At 34.0% G+C, this 16,055-nt stretch overlaps 1 protein-coding gene across 4 annotated transcripts in view; it reads left to right on the forward strand.

The window, feature by feature from the left end:
• Positions 1-16,055, forward strand: part of ARHGEF26 (Rho guanine nucleotide exchange factor 26) — a 77,176-nt gene that overhangs the window by 50,638 nt on the left and 10,483 nt on the right. For all 4 annotated transcript variants that reach the window (XM_087933329.1, XM_087933328.1, XM_026701648.2 and 1 more), the window contains 5 exons: positions 3,106-3,258; positions 3,896-4,025; positions 5,689-5,763; positions 11,946-12,035; positions 12,343-12,497. In XM_087933329.1, coding sequence (XP_087789455.1) covers positions 3,106-3,258; positions 3,896-4,025; positions 5,689-5,763; positions 11,946-12,035; positions 12,343-12,497 — 603 coding nt within the window. The remainder of the gene's footprint in view (positions 1-3,105; positions 3,259-3,895; positions 4,026-5,688; positions 5,764-11,945; positions 12,036-12,342; positions 12,498-16,055) is intronic.

Consider the following 16,055-nt stretch of genomic DNA (forward strand, 5'->3'; position numbering starts at 1 on the left):
GATGTCTAGTCAGGTTTGGACTAGTTTATATAATTATCCTTTTCTTTGTAGTAAACATGGTAGATAGTTTCTTTAAGCTGAAAAACTAAATGTTCTTGTTAGAGAGGTCTTATTGAATGCAGTTATATTTATTTTTGAATAAATATATTCAGTAGCTTTCATTTCTAGGAGAAAATTTTTCTTTCGTAAAAATTGAATATACTGATGCACTGAATATTTTCATGGATAACTACAAGAATAATCCTACTGTTAAGAAAAATTGAGTTCTACTACCAGAGGAATATTTTATGAGTAGAGTTCCATTTATATGTTTACTTTTATAACCACATTTTAAGTGGGAGAACAATTCTAACTATCATGGCAAGGAATTCATATTATCCCTGATTTTACATTTCCATTCTCCCTTTGGCCTTCTCCACTTTACTCTTCCACCACATTCTAATTCAACACTTCGGCCATAGTTCCAGCATTGGTTGTTTTCTGTTAGATGACATTTTGATATTTGAGTATCAATAGAAAATAATATTTATAGCTCAGGATGAACTGTGGGGTCCTTGATGCTTTCTGGGCTTGATACTTTTCTTGCAGACATTGTGCTGATAGGATGTTACCTAGTCTGACGATGAAATGTTTGCAAATAAGCTACCAAGGTCAAAAGCACCAAGGACCCCGCATTTCTCTGAGTGCTAGCCATGATACAATTATATATAAGCTGCCTATGAAAACAATGGTTTGTCCCAACGATTAGTTATTTTGGAAGCACCTTTCCATCAGGTAATCCTCCTGAACAATTTGTAGTAGTTGCAGGGATAGGATGCTTAATTTTGCTTAGAACTGCCAATGAAAGTTATCTGTTAAAACATACAAACATAAAACATAAAGAAACCCTAGTAGCCTGGTTTTCACATCGGCAAACTATTGTTTACAAAAAAAAATAGAGTCAGTGCAACAATAAAGCAACTATATTATATCATAATACACTCATATGGCAAATGCTATTATTAAAATAACATTTGCATTTCAGTTATGAAACTAATATTAACCCATATTATCAGTCTTTATTACACTGTTAACACTTTCAGCATGCAAATTATTGTTTTATTTATTTATTAGATTTTTATTCCACCTTTATTATTTTATTATTTTATAAGTAAACCAAGTCTAGGTTAACTGTTATGTTATGGCTTATTAAACCACCCTATAGCTTAACACCTCTGGCTTATGATTTATGAAATGCATCTCCACATCATGCCAAATTTATGGACATAATGGTCAAATGATTACACTATTAATTGCACATATCTAGTGTAGTTAAAGGATATGGTGTACAAGAAATAAGTATAAATATGAGACAAATATTTTTCTCTTTTCTTAGAAAACTAGATCAGAATCTTCTGAAATCGAGTCAAGGTTACTATTTATCTGTTTTTTAATATTGGCTGTTCTATGCCAGAGCCAAAAATCCTCTTACATAAGGAAATTATCATAGAGTAAACAGTATAACCTTGGCCTTGCCTAATCCAAGAACTCTGAGTCACTTGTGCTATTATTTGCTTTTTCTTGGCTGAAAACTCATACATTTGATGCCTTTGTCACCTAAAACCGTTGCATCATTGTGATTTATTAACCTGTTGCTTTATATTAAATTAGCCTCTAAATAGAGAAGTTACTTTCTTTTTTGCTGAAACAGGGACATGTCTTTAAAACTTTCATAAACAGCTGATTTGTTAATAAACAAATCAATAGGTATTGTGGCCAGCACATATACATTTTTTCATATATCACGTCTGGTGAGGATATTGCAGTTTATCTCTGTATAAGATATGTATTGTGGGATGTCCCAGGAATGTAATCACAAAACTTTTAGGCCATTGAATAGGGACGTACAGTGCTGTGTCTGTAGTCATCTTTTCCCACACAGGAAGACCATTTATGTATTTATAGCTATTTAGTCTTTTGATGACAGTAGATGTCGTCAAGACAGTTATCAGATGTTATCATGACAGTAGATGTAGTATTTTGATTATTTTACTTTAGTACATATTTTCACTGTAGAATAGTATGGGCTTCACAATTTTGTATTTCTGGTGCTCTATTTCTGCAATGCATTCAGTTTCTTGTCATTCATACCTTGTTTCCCAATTCCAAATACATCAAGCACTATGAGAAACCAAAGCCAGATTGTCTCCAGCAGAGATAGATATAGATCTTATTTCTATGGCATGCATAGATCTTCAGATTAAAAATAAGCATAAATTTACAACAGCTATTAATATATAGAACATCTTCCTTGCTTTCATGAAGCAATTCTTAACTAGAACCAAATTTATTAAGTTAATGTAGTTGTGTCAGTTGGGGCATCATTTCAGAGATAGTTCCTTACCAGATTCCCCAATGCCTTTAACAATAATAGAGCTTTTAATATATTGCCTTCATTGGAAAAATTCTTAAAAATTCAGAGAGATATTCAGAGGTGTGTCCATCTTGAATATAACTTCCTGTAGATCTGGATAGCAGTCACATTTCTAAAACTTGGTATGTAGTGTATAGACTTTTTATATCCACTGTATGCATATAGAAAAGGCATTTGTCTTGCTGGTCAGCGAAAGTAATCACCATCCATCTGGAATTATCGAGAATGAAACATTTAGGAGCTACTACTTTATTAACATTTCTGGTCACCAGAAGTAAGTAAACTCCAATTTCAGGCTCATAGGTTTTAAATGAGGAATAAAGGAACCTAATTAACTCAAACATTCATTTTTCTAAAACAAATGTTTCCATTCAGTTTCTTACAGTTGTTTGTTGAGTAGCCCATAAAATATGTTCATTTATCTTTTGAATGTGGTCTCCTCTGTAGTTAATTTACTGTTCACCTTCCATCCAGAGAGACAAATTTCAGAGACATTTTTTCCTGCCAGTAAGAAATAACGGGGGGTTAATTCAGACAATTAGGTCAAGGTTCTACAGTTACACAGAGTATCTAAGGACAGGCTGTCTAGCAAGTTCCAGTTGTTTGGGTAGAAAGACAATTAAGAATCTCTTTGCTTTTAGATAACAAAATGTGATTAAATGTATTCTTCAAAAATGTTCTGTTCATTTCAGGTTTTTCACAGAGCTTGAAGAAAGGCATCGGAGTAACATTTTCATAGATGATATCAGTGATATTGTAGAAAAGCATACTACATCGACTTTTGACCCTTATATAAAGTATTGCACAAATGAAGTCTATCAACAGCGGACGCTTCAGAAACTGTTGTAAGTAGTGGAAACTATTACCACTGGAATTGCTTGGGGAAAATGATATTATGAATCGTGTATAAATTTGTTTTTTGAAAAATAAATATTTCAGCCATACTCATTGAAGGAGACGGTAAACTGAGATTTTAAGTTTGCTCAAGTGATTCCCACAGGATTAATTTATTTCAATATATCTCTAAATTGTCCTTTATCTACAGGCATCATGAGTAAACTATAAATATAATTGTAGGTAAAATTTAAAATATTTCAGTCACAATTGTTATTAAAATGTTTTTGTTAATTTTCTGTAAATAAAATATTACTGAAAAGATTGTCATATTAGCACCAGATCTATTATAGAAAAGAAAATTAGATTCAGAATTCTGTTTTTACACGTGAAAGAGTCTTTATGATAACTAATCAGCAGTTTTGTTTGAGTTGAAAAAACCATAGGCAACAGTTTTATACTTAGCCTGGGTACTACCACATCTTAATAGAAAATGTGTGGAACAGTCTTGTGAATTTTGGGCAAAACTGATTTATGAGATGTGTTTGTTGGTATTAGTTTTTCATGTTTTCAAAACAATTTGCCAAACAAATTTTTTCAGAAGAAAACTTATAAAAATGTTTATAAAATTGTTGCGATTTTGGACAGAGCTACTAACCCATCCTTCAAGGAAGTATTATCGCGGATTGAAACTCAAGAAGAATGTAGGAATTTACCAATGATATCCTTCCTCATTCTCCCAATGCAAAGGGTTACCCGGCTTCCACTGCTGATGGATGTAAGAGCAGCTTATTTTTAATTGTCTGTTCTATTTATGATTGTGTTTATATATGTAATTCTGCTGTCATAATTTATAATTATATAATCACTTATTTGCTTATCCATCATATAAGCTGCTGAATTGTTATAATTTCAGTAATTTAGAATTGGTCTAGAGGAACCTGGGAAATATTTTTACTGGAGCAAGTAAACATTCTGCTAGGGTGTTTAATTTTCAGTGGTTTCTGTGGGATTATAAATTTCTGCATAGAGCTTTATAATCCTTTTTTTGTCCTTTCCTGCTGGTTGACTTTAATAGGACTATTTAGTGCTATTTTCTCTTCAGTAGTTTATATTTTGCACAAGTGCTGAAACAATTCTTATAAAAGTTTTAGAGGTAATCTTAAAGGTAGTCATACTTAAACCAATTGTCACAATACCTTATAATATTTATTTAGCTTATATGTTTGACCTTCTCACTTGCAATATGACTCAGGGTGGCACAAACTAGCTATAATAAAATCCAAGAATTAAAACCAATTGAAACAATTACAAATTACAATAAGAAGAAGAAAAGAGGGAGTGTTGTCTAAACTAGCCAGTTTGGTGTAGAGATTAAGGTTAAGGAATACACTACAAACTGGGAGACTATGAATTCTAATCCAGCCTTAGCTGTGAAAACCAGCTGAGTCATTCTCTTCAGCCCAGTCAGTTGTTGTAGGGAAAATAGGAAGGTGTGTTGGATATTTGCCATCTTGAGTTATTTGTAAAAACAAAAGTGGGATACAAATTAAATAAAAGTTATGTTTGGATCTTGTACTGTACAGATAAGTTCACATATAGTTTCATTTAACAATTAAAAATATATTAATAAAAAGCTATATTTAGAAATAAAACACAAGACATAATTTCAATGGTGAGAATGGGTGGTCAGGACCACCCAATGAATTTTGTCACCAAGGGTTTTGAATCTTCTGCCAACATAACTTGGTATGCTAAATTATGGCAGAGTACATAATTGCTGTCTTTTGGTCTGCAATTCAGCAATAACGGTTCTTTTTATTCCATTAAGGGTCTAAAAAAAACGTATTACCAGGAACAGTTTTATAGCATTTTGGCTTCTCACAAAAAAAAAAAAAAAACCCTCTTAACTCCCTTGTTATTAGAAATATATCAGTGTGAGATGTTTGCTTTGGTGTTCTTTTGTTTTCATAGCTTGCTTATAAAAGCAAGTTAATAAAATGTTGGTTTAATGGTCAGACTGTTTTTATTATGTTCCTTAAAAAGAGAAAATGTTAATTGGCATCTTGTTCTAGATCTAACTATCTAAATGTTTTCAAAGACTTCAGTATGCGGAACTTTAATACCTTTTTAAAATTGAACTGGAGAGGTAGGCAGATAGAGACATTTGTACTTGAAACTAGAAAAAAAAGAATGAAAGATGGTGTTACCAACTCATTACATTAAATATTAAAAGTGAAATGTAGGTATTTCCTGGGAGAAAAAAACATTTCAGAGCAAAATGTCTTGGTGGTCTAGAAGATAGTATATTTTGATTCACCAGAATGTAAATATTTGCATGAAATTCATGATACAGATTTGCAGATACAGATATCACATACATTTTCCTCTCACTAATTAAAAAAAAACACTTCTCTAAATTGGTGAATTTTTTATTTCAGACAATTTGCCAGAAAACACAGAAAGATTTGCCAAAATACGAAGTTTGCAAAAGGGCTTTAAAAGCAGTAAGCAAGGTATGCTTAGATTCTCTGTACAGAATACAATGTATTTATTGCTGAAATTCTCTTGTGCATATTTAGAAGTCAGAATTCCATATATTCCATATTTCCTCAAAATCTTCTTACAACTACAGTTGATCCCAAAGTTTCCATTGTTAAGCAAGACAGTTGTTAAATAAGTATTGCCCCATTTTACAAAAAAATGTTTTACAACATTTTCTTGTTAAGTGAATTACTGCCATTGTCAAGTTAGTAACATGGTTGTTAAATTAATCTGGCTTCCCCATTGAGTTTGCTTGTCAGAAGATCGCAAAAGGTGATCAGATGATTCTGGGGCACTACAACCATCCAAAATATATGCCAGTTGCCAAGCATCCAAATTTTGATCATGTGACTGTGGGATACTGCAACTGTTGTGTTAAAATCAGCCATAAGTCATTTTTTTAGTGTTGTAATAATTTCAAACAATCACTAAGTGAAAAGATGTAAGTCGAGGACTACCTATATCAGAATTTCACTGGGCAAATCTATCTTTTGGGAGCTAACGCTTTCAGAAAAATTATTCATTGCATCTAGGAAAATGATGATAGCAAGAAGAATGAAGAACTTCCCAGACTGTTAACTGACCTACTAGTTTAGCAAAATGAATTACGTTGTTCGGTTACAGTACAGTTACCTTTATTTCCATGTTATAAGTGGCATAAGTGGTTCCCATCCTAGTGTTCTATTATCTTATGACCTTTCTGCATTAAATTGGGCTGAGACTATAGAGACCAAGAGAAGTTATCATGGAATCTTCATTATTGAATATCATATAAACATGATCGCCTTGTCCTTATTCAACATGCTGCTATTGTAACTGTATTGATTCTCATTATCATAGATACTGATTCTACTTAATGCAATGGCATTGTAGCTTTTGCTACTAGCATCAAATATGTTGTCTCTTGCAGTTACAGCAGCTTTAAACATTTTTAAAAATTTCCTGCACCTTAAATTTAATTTTCTCTTTGTGGTGAGCTAAAATATATGTAGCTACTTAGTGTCTGAATTTGACTCAATAGCCTATGAGGCGCCCAAGACTGGTCAGCTGCAAACAGTTGAATACAGTGTACCATTTTCTATCATTTATTTAGCATTTGGTTTTATGTTTGTCAAATCTTTATTCATACATATTGGTTGATGCATGTCATCAGAGCAATCTCATACAGATGTAATAGTGTCAGAATGTATTAATGTTTACTACACTAAGTTTGCATTTAGAACACATTCCACCATTAATCTCACATACATTTTGATTCTCAATTCATTTCCTTTAAGGGACATCCTAAAATTGTATACTGATCATATGAGCTAGAATTTAGGATTAACTATCTACCACATTAACGTTTGCAGAAGAATTTTGTTGCAAGCTAAATAGGTGGCCAATTCTTCATTTAGCTTAACAGTCTCTGAGCCTTCTGTATTTCTAGAGGTGTATAGAATGTTGAAGGAAGGAAGAAAAAAAAATGGCAGTGTTGATTACATTCATTGCCATTGGGGATGGTGGGCTGCTAATTTTTGTAGCCTAATATGGAAAAGAAAGACCCCCCCCCCCTCTTTTGCAAAGGACAATTGAAATGTCATATAGCTTGGACTTCTGTAACAAGTAGTTCGTCTCCATTGCAATCAGCAATCATTGAGAATCTGAAAAAAAGGGGGGGGGGTTTCTGGCTAAAAATGGAGAATGATTCCAGTCTCCCCCAAATCTCCAAGACAATAAGATGAGCTTTTTTTCTCCAAATCTGGCAATTTGCCAGAGAGATGTTTATCACTGAAAAGTAAATTAATTAGCATTTATTGATACTGCTTTCAATGAACACTTGTTTGGTGGTGTAAAATTATATAGGAATGCAGTGCTAACTTTCCTCTCATGTTGGGTAGAGGCAATAATATTGATATAGATCTGAGTTGCATTAAGAACCCTTAATAAAACTCTGTTTATTAGAAGTAAAAATTATATTCTTCTTAAGACTCAGTAATTTGTGTTGCAAATTATTCCTGGTGTTAACATTTTTCATAAAATATATAGAAATAGAAAGGGAAACAATATAGAAATGGTTCATTCAAGAATGATTTATTTCTCCACGTTGATACTGCATGTTATATAATATAATCAGTATTGTAATAGTTCTAAAAAAGTGGTGCATTTTACATACTGTTCAGAATCAAAAAAGAAGACAAACTAGCATTCTTTTGACTGATACTGTTACTCTATCTGGGAGTCACTAAACTATCAATTGATAAATCTGATTTATCTTTAGCTCATAAAAAATGCTTCTTATGGCTTGCTAACAAATACTTTCCAGAAAAAAGAATGCCTCGTGGGTCTTTTAAAAATGCCTTTTCCTCATTTTTTCCAAATTACTCATTATTTGCACTGAAATTCATTGCTACTGAAAAAAAAAAAAACTTTAATATGCCTCCTACACATAAAATAGCCAGAAATAGAAATATAACTGCTTTGTATCTAAGTAACTCCAGATTAATTTTTTTATCAGAAAGGTTTTCCCCCCCCCCCTCTTTTTTTTCCTTTTTTGTTTTGGTGGTTGGGGGAAGGGTCCAAAGTTTTTGGGAAAGAGAACAGACTTTCCCAAAGGTGTCCTCCAGAAAATTGGGTAAGGCTGCTACTGAATATACGGTACTAGTTATATTTTGGTGACAATTAGAAAAAGTTTTTTCCCAAACAACATCTGATGTTACTTTTCATTAATGATTTAGTTGGGAAATAGATTTAATGATATAGATTGGAAATAAATAGAATCAATATTTTGTGTTATTACAGTTCTTGAAGTTAACCTTTGCAATAGAAATAAAAAAGGACAAAGAGAAAGCTTTAAAAACTCGGTTTTCATTTCTCTGGCACTGAAATCCTGCATTTCTTTGGTAGTAAGGAAAATAACAAGTTTTGCATTAATTTTTAAAAGTAGGTCAGTAGTAATACAAAAATGTCATTGGCATTTTACAGTTGAGGGTCTATAGACTGCTCTGTCTTACATATTGGCAAAAAAAATCAGAAAATAAAATACAGATTAAATAGTCAAGACCTTGTTGATGATCCAAACTCTGTCAAGGATCTTGGAGTACTCATCTCTAATGATCTAAGTGCTAGAGCCCATTGTAACTACATAGCCAAAAAGGCATTAAGAGTTGTTAACCTAATCTTATGTAGCTTTTTCTCTGGTAATATTACACTACTAACTAGAGCAAACAAACATTTGCTAGACCAATACTTGAATAAAGCTCATCAGTATGAAACCCACATTACATATCTGATATTAACACAGTTGAGAAAGTCCAGAAATATTTCATAAGAAGAATTCTCCACTCCTCTACTCGTTACAGAATACTTTATGCCACCAGACTTGAAATTCTAGACCTAGAAAACCTAAAACTACACCATCTTCGGTCCGATCTAAGTATAGTATATAAAATCATACATTGCAATGTCCTACCTGTCAATGAATACTTCAGCTTCAACCATAACAATACAAGAGCACATAATAGATACAAACTCAAGGTTAACCGCAGCAAACTTGATTGCAGGAAATACGACTTCAGCAACAGAGTGATCCATGTCTGGAATACTCTACCTGACTCTGTGGTTTCTTCCCCAAACCCCAAAAACTTTAACCTTAGACTTTCTACTATTGACCTCACCCCTTTCCTAAGAGGTCTGTAGGGGGTGTGCATAAGCACACCAACATGCCTACCATCCCTGTCCTATTGTTTCTTTTATTTTTCTTATATGTACCCATTTCATGTATTCATAGCTATGTATATACGTATACCTATTATCTTGTAAACGATTGACAAATCAAAATAAATAAATAAATAAATACTAGGAAGTCTCAGGGTTCAGTCACTTAGTTAAGAGGCGATCAGGATGTTAATTCCAGAAGGACTTAAAGGATACAACCTGGTCAAATTAAATATGGATGTATGGAGAAATGTTCAGATGTTTGATTTGGGGCCCTGACTGTTTCAATGCTGGTGTTGTTGTTTGTTTATGTTTTTATTGTTGTTTCTATGAATCACTCAGAAACATATGGGCTGCCATATATTCAAATTTGAACTGAGCATAAATTATTAGTTTAATTATAGATAAAAGAAATTACAGTGCAAACATACATCAAAGAAAAAAATAAAATAAAAGTGAAACCAGCAAAATAACCATCGTGTGCTTAGAACTCATGACCGTTCAAAGCACTCCCTCCTCTTACGCTGGATGGAACAAAATGGTCCTTAATAGCTAAGGCCCAGGAGGTCAGGGCCAGATAAACCTCTGCGAGAGTGGAATTTGATTGGATGACAATCATGAAGGGACAGGATCTGGAAGGAGATGACCCTGTTCAGTTTGTTTGAATGGATAGAGGAATATAGAAGAAGGCAGATTTAACAGATTTAACAGATGGAAGGGACCTTGTAGGTCATCTAGTCCAACCCCCCACCCAAGCGGGACACCCTACACCATTTCTGACAAATGGCAATCCAATCTCGAAAGTCTCAAGTGACGGCACTCCCACAACTTCTGAGGGCAAGCTGTTCCATTGGTTGATTGTTCTCACTGTCAGAAAGTTTCTCCTTATTTCCAGGTTAACTCTCTCCTTGTTCAATTTCCATCCATTATTCCTTGTCTGGCCTACAGGCACTTTGGAAAATATCTTGACCCTTTCCTCTCTGTGGCAGTCCCTCAAATATTGGAAGACTGCTATCATGTCTCCCCTGGTCCTTCTCTTTACTAGACTAGCCAAGCCCAGTTCCTGCAACCGTTCGTTGTATGTTTTAGCCTCCAGTCCCCTGGTCATCCTGGTTGCTCTTCTCTGTACTTTTTCTCAAGTCTCAATATCTTTTTTATAATGATGTGAACAAAACCGGATGCACTACTCTAGGTGTGGTCTTACTAAGGCTTTATAGAGTGGTATTAGTACTCCCCTTGATCTTGATTGTATTCCTCTGTTAATACAATTTAGGATTGCATTAGCTTTTTTGGCTGCTGCTGCACACTGCTGGCTCATATTTAGCTGGCTGTCCACTAAGACTCCAAGATCCCTCTCACAGTTACTGCTATTGAGCCTGGTTTCACCCAGTCTATATGTGTACTTTTGGTTTTTCTTGCCTAAGTGTAGGACTTTACTTTTCTCTACATTGAATTTCATTTTGTTAGATATGTCCCAGTGTTCTAGTCTGTCAAGATCCATCTGGATCTTGAGCCTATCTTCTTGGGTGTTAGCTATTCCTGCCAGCTTAGTATCATCTGCAAATTTGGTAAGTTCCCCTTCTATTCCCTCATCTAAGTCATTAACGAAGATATTGAAGAGTACTGGGCCCAAGACAGAATCTTGTGGCACCCCACTGCTTCCTTCCATGTAGATTTAGACCCATTAAGGACTATTTGTTGAGTACAGTTTGCCAGCCAGTTGTGAGTCCGTCTAGTGGTGGTGCTATCTATTCCACATTTTTCTAGCTTACTAAGAAGTAAGTTGTGGTCTACTTTGTCAAATGCCTTGCTGAAATCTAAATATATTATGTCCACAGTATTGTGCTGGTCTACTAATTTAGTCACTATGTTGAAGAATGAAATAAGATTGGTTTGGCATGATCTGTTTTTAACAAATCCGTGTTGACTGCTAGTTATTACTTTACTTGTTTCTAGATGTTGGCAGATGTAGAGCAACATAGGGCTGTGAAAGTGATAACCATTGATAGCTTCCTTGATTCATACCTGGAAACTAACAGGTAACCAGTTAATTTCCAGACCAGAGAAGTCAATCTAGTACACCAGATACATCCATAACTGCCTGGGCAATTGCAGTTTGTACCAGCTGTAGCTTCTGAATATCTAAGTGTATCACAGTTGTTCAAAGGGGAAAATAGCTAAGGCGTGAGTGGCTATAAGAAGGTATAGATAGCCAGTGACCTTGGATATGTGCCTGTAGGGGTCTGTCAAGAAAAACATAAAAACCCAGGGATCCTGTTTTGGAAGTGGGATTCTTATATTATTTGTATTGTTTCTTTCAAAGATAGTTGCACATTAAAAATCTTCTGATTCCCTTATTGTTGTGTACCTTTAAAAGATGGGACTTTGTAAAGAAAAAACTAAATGTTTAGTACTGAGTGAAAATGTGTTTGGTGACATAGATGTCTTTTTTTCCCAGTTGGTTCGTCTGTGCAATGAAGGTGCTCGAAAAATGGAAAGGACAGAAATGATGTATACCATCAACTCCCAGTTGGAATTTAAAATCAAGGTAGGATACTTCCTTCTGTGCATTTTTATTTAACTTCTGCTTTGTTTTAGTGCTGAACTTTCTGAGTAAGCTGTGTTTATTTTTCTTATGATGAAATAGGGATTATTCAGTTGATGTTTTAGAAAATAACAAAAGTGCTTCCTGAAAGCAATAAAGATAAAAACAGAGTTCATATTTTTGGTTAGCAAATGCCAGTTCTTCTTCTTCTTTTTGCATTCATAACTGTAGAAGGAACACTTTTTATTGTTAAAATATCTGGTTGGAAAATCTGGAGAAAAGATTAAATTGCAGTTTTCTTACTTTGTAGCCCTTTCCACTGGTTTCTTCTTCGCGGTGGTTAGTGAAACGGGGTGAATTGGCAGCATTTGTTGAAGACACTGGACTTTTTTCTAAAAGGACTTCAAAGCAACAAGTATACTTCTTCCTCTTTAATGATGTCCTCATTATCACTAAAAAGAAAAGGTAGGAACTATGCTGAACACATTTTTTTACAGTGAAATAGTAGAATTATGGCTGTATTTCTTTTATTATGCCTAAAACAAATTGTTACTTTTTAGTTGTTTATTTAAACTTTTGACAGCTCTGCTGATTTTTAATCAATTGCCTTTTTCTGTAGTTTTTTTATCAGGTTTTTTTTTAATTAGGGTTTCTTTTAATTAGATTTCTTTAAGAAAGAAACCCCTAATTAAAAAAAACCCTGCTTAGATTACTTATATTCACACTTTAAAAAATAAGTTCTGATTAAGGAATATTGTCTTTTCTGCTATTTTTTAAAAACCATGATAACTAGTTTTTTGAAAAAAAGAAAACTAATAGAGGAAGATGAATTTTCATCTGAATATCGTATACACTGATGTTAATGTTTATTAGTCTGGTCATTTTTCTCAGAGTTTTTGCTCAGCTCTTCATTTGAGATTCTATTAAAGAGCAATATGAGATACAGAACCTGGAATCTTATGGATTGGTGATAACATTCAGAATTGAGAAAAAGAAAAATACATTGCAAAATGATTTTGTAGCTAAGGATGACGTTGTACATTGGCTTAAAATTGCTTGTATATTATAAGAAGACTTTCCAAATGCTTTACATACCAGCTAGGTCATTAAATAAATTACTTGGAACTTTTCTAATCATCAAGCATGCTGAAAAGCACCCAGGTAATGAGACTTTTTCAAGTCCAAATTTTATATACTTAAAATTTTCTTCATATTAGGCAAAATCTGATAGGTTGTTTTGCTTTAGCTGTGTGCTTCCTAAGAATAATTTGTAATCCAAAGGTGGATCCTGTTGGGTTGAGAAGTAGAGTTGTGAAATAGTTCCCAGAGGACTGAATAATCTGTAATTTTATAAACATTTGAAAATCACTACATCATGGTAATAATCACTTAGATACGGCTTCACCCAGAAAACTTTTGGGAGCACTGAAAGGTACTTAATTCTGACTGATTCAGCTCACATTGTAGAATTTACCTAGCATATTGTGGGAGCTGTTCAGCCTGGGAGAGTTCTTGACCACCAGTGAATAAAATGTCTTTCTAACTTTATTGCATTTGTCTTTTGGTGTTCTTTCTAGGATAGTCCAAAATTCATGATTTTTGGAACACATTATTCCAGAGATTTATGGAATAGCCTGTTCTCTCTGACTTATGTCCTTCCAGGGACAGTTTTGACAGATTTTAGGTTTAAATTCTCTGAGTTGGCACTGGTTTGAATTATTTCATCATGGTCCAACCTTGGAACAGGTTTATGTTGTCCAGAATTCTGTGTCTCGGGCACCTTAACTTACTTTCAGTTCTGAAAAAATATCTTCCAGAAACTATCCCGGAATAACACCATCCAAAGAGGGTTGGGCATGATTTGAAATTTTCCAGAACGTTCTTTGGCCAAATTACCAAGTTTTGTATGCCTCTACTAGTTCTGAAGCACATGGAGGCCAAGTGGGATCCCCGTGTCTTTCTAAAACTAGATGGAATGTGTTGTTGTTTTTTCTTCTTCTGTATTAAGACCTTCAGTGCTTTATGGAATAGCTTTGACAGGGTACTTCTTCCCATTCTTCAGTGAATTGTTGTTAGACTGTACTGTCTTAAAATATAGCATATGTGATTTGATTAATTCCGATGTATTTTCCTCTCTTATACATAATTAAATGTTTCCCTTTTTTTTGAACTGTTGAATTAATTATTTTTACAACAATTCAGATTACTGTGAAGCTACTTCATTAGCAGAAACATGGGTAACTGTCAGAGCAGCACGCTCCATTTTAAGAAACCCTTCCCTCTCCCCCCCCCCTCTTTTGTTTAACTCTGTGATTATTAGATGTTCTTACATGGTATATAGTCCCCTTAGGACATCACTGAAATTCTTTCTCCATCTAATGGTTTGTCAGCTCTTGAGATAATCCTGTTAGTGGAATGCAGCTGGACTTCTTAAATATGAAGCCAGCCAAAGGTCACAAACTCTTTGGAATGTTACCTGTGCTCACTTTCTGGATAAAAGGGAATTTGGGCTCTACATAGCAGAAAAATATTCAAAACAATAATACTCGTTTGTAATTAAACTACTGCTTGAGTTTCTTTACAGTTGTAGAGTTTTATAGAGATTTAAAACCAACAAAAAATAGTGAAGTCAAAATGTATTGAAACCTTTGCAATCGTTTACATTTCATTGAGAAAAAAAAATTCTAAAAGAAAAGGAAAGAAAAAAGAAAAAAAACATTTTTGTAGGTATGAGAAGTAACGTTGGCTGCATTTCTTGGCATGCAGGCAAATTTTACATAGAAACTACAGCAATAGTTTACTAGCAAGCAGATCCCTAATTTTTCTACTTTTACACTTTTCTGTATAAAGCCAGCCTGATTGCATACCCATTTTCATACATGTGCTAACCATGTTCTTCAGCAATACATTGTTGTTTGAGATGGGAGGATTTGGCATTACTCATAAGGGCTCATTATGCACTGTAAATTAAGCTCTCTCATTCTAGTGGAATTGAAAAACAACAGCTTTACAAACTTCAGAATATCAATTGTTTATGTCAAATTATTATTTGTATGAATTTTCAGTTGGATCCCATAGACAGTGATGGAACTAATGCAATATATTTACTGAAATTGGGAGAATTATATGTTTAATGATTCAAAATCAGCTAAACCTTACATACACTTTTTATACACTTCTTTTTCCCCAATAAGGAATGTGATTGAATCCAAATTGAGTGACTTGAGTTTTAGGTCCCATTAAATCAGTTTATTTATCTAAGTGCATTCATTCAGTTAGGAACAAGCATTGTGGAAGTTACGCATAGTCTTCATCAAATTTGTATTCCCACGTGGTTGGTAATTTATCATTAATAACATTTTCTGCGGTAAAAAGCCTATTTATTTGCTCAATAGACAAGGTTCTCTTTCTGAATTCCACCAAACAAATATGGCTTCTTGATGGGGCAGACCAATACCTCTTTAAGAGGTGGAGGAACAAAACCCTCCCTCAAGGATGAATTCACCACTGCCACAATCCATCCACACATCACCCCCCAAGTGGACTTAGCCAGCCAGGAAGGGGATGGATCTAAAGGGCAGAAGGGAAAGTTTACAGTCATAATCACTTCCTTCAGTCCATCGGGTTCAAACCATTCTGAGACAACTGTGCAAGACTGCACCTCAAGCATCTCCCCAGGACCTATATAAATGCCATTATCCAACTAAGAACAAATCCAAATGATTTTATCGAGCGTACATTTTCATATACAAAGAATCAAGAAATGTGACTTTGCTGTTCTATTTTTTTAATGAATTTATTATAAGCAAATGAATTTAAACTATTATGTAGTTATTATATGATTAAATGACAGTCATTAAACTTGAAAATCTCATATGGCATAGACAATCCTGGAAGAAGCACAAATAAAATGCAGCTTCTGAATTGAAATAACATAAATTTAAATGCCTCGGTAAAAAAAAAATTGCAAAATAAAAAGTCTGGTCCAGGAGTCCAAATGACACAGCATTGGGAAGGCTAGTT

Source organism: Pseudonaja textilis, chromosome 4 (genome assembly GCF_049901715.1).
Source record: "Pseudonaja textilis isolate UNSWEBS1 chromosome 4, rPseTex1.2, whole genome shotgun sequence".
In the NCBI taxonomy this organism is placed as follows: Eukaryota; Metazoa; Chordata; class Lepidosauria; order Squamata; family Elapidae; genus Pseudonaja; species Pseudonaja textilis.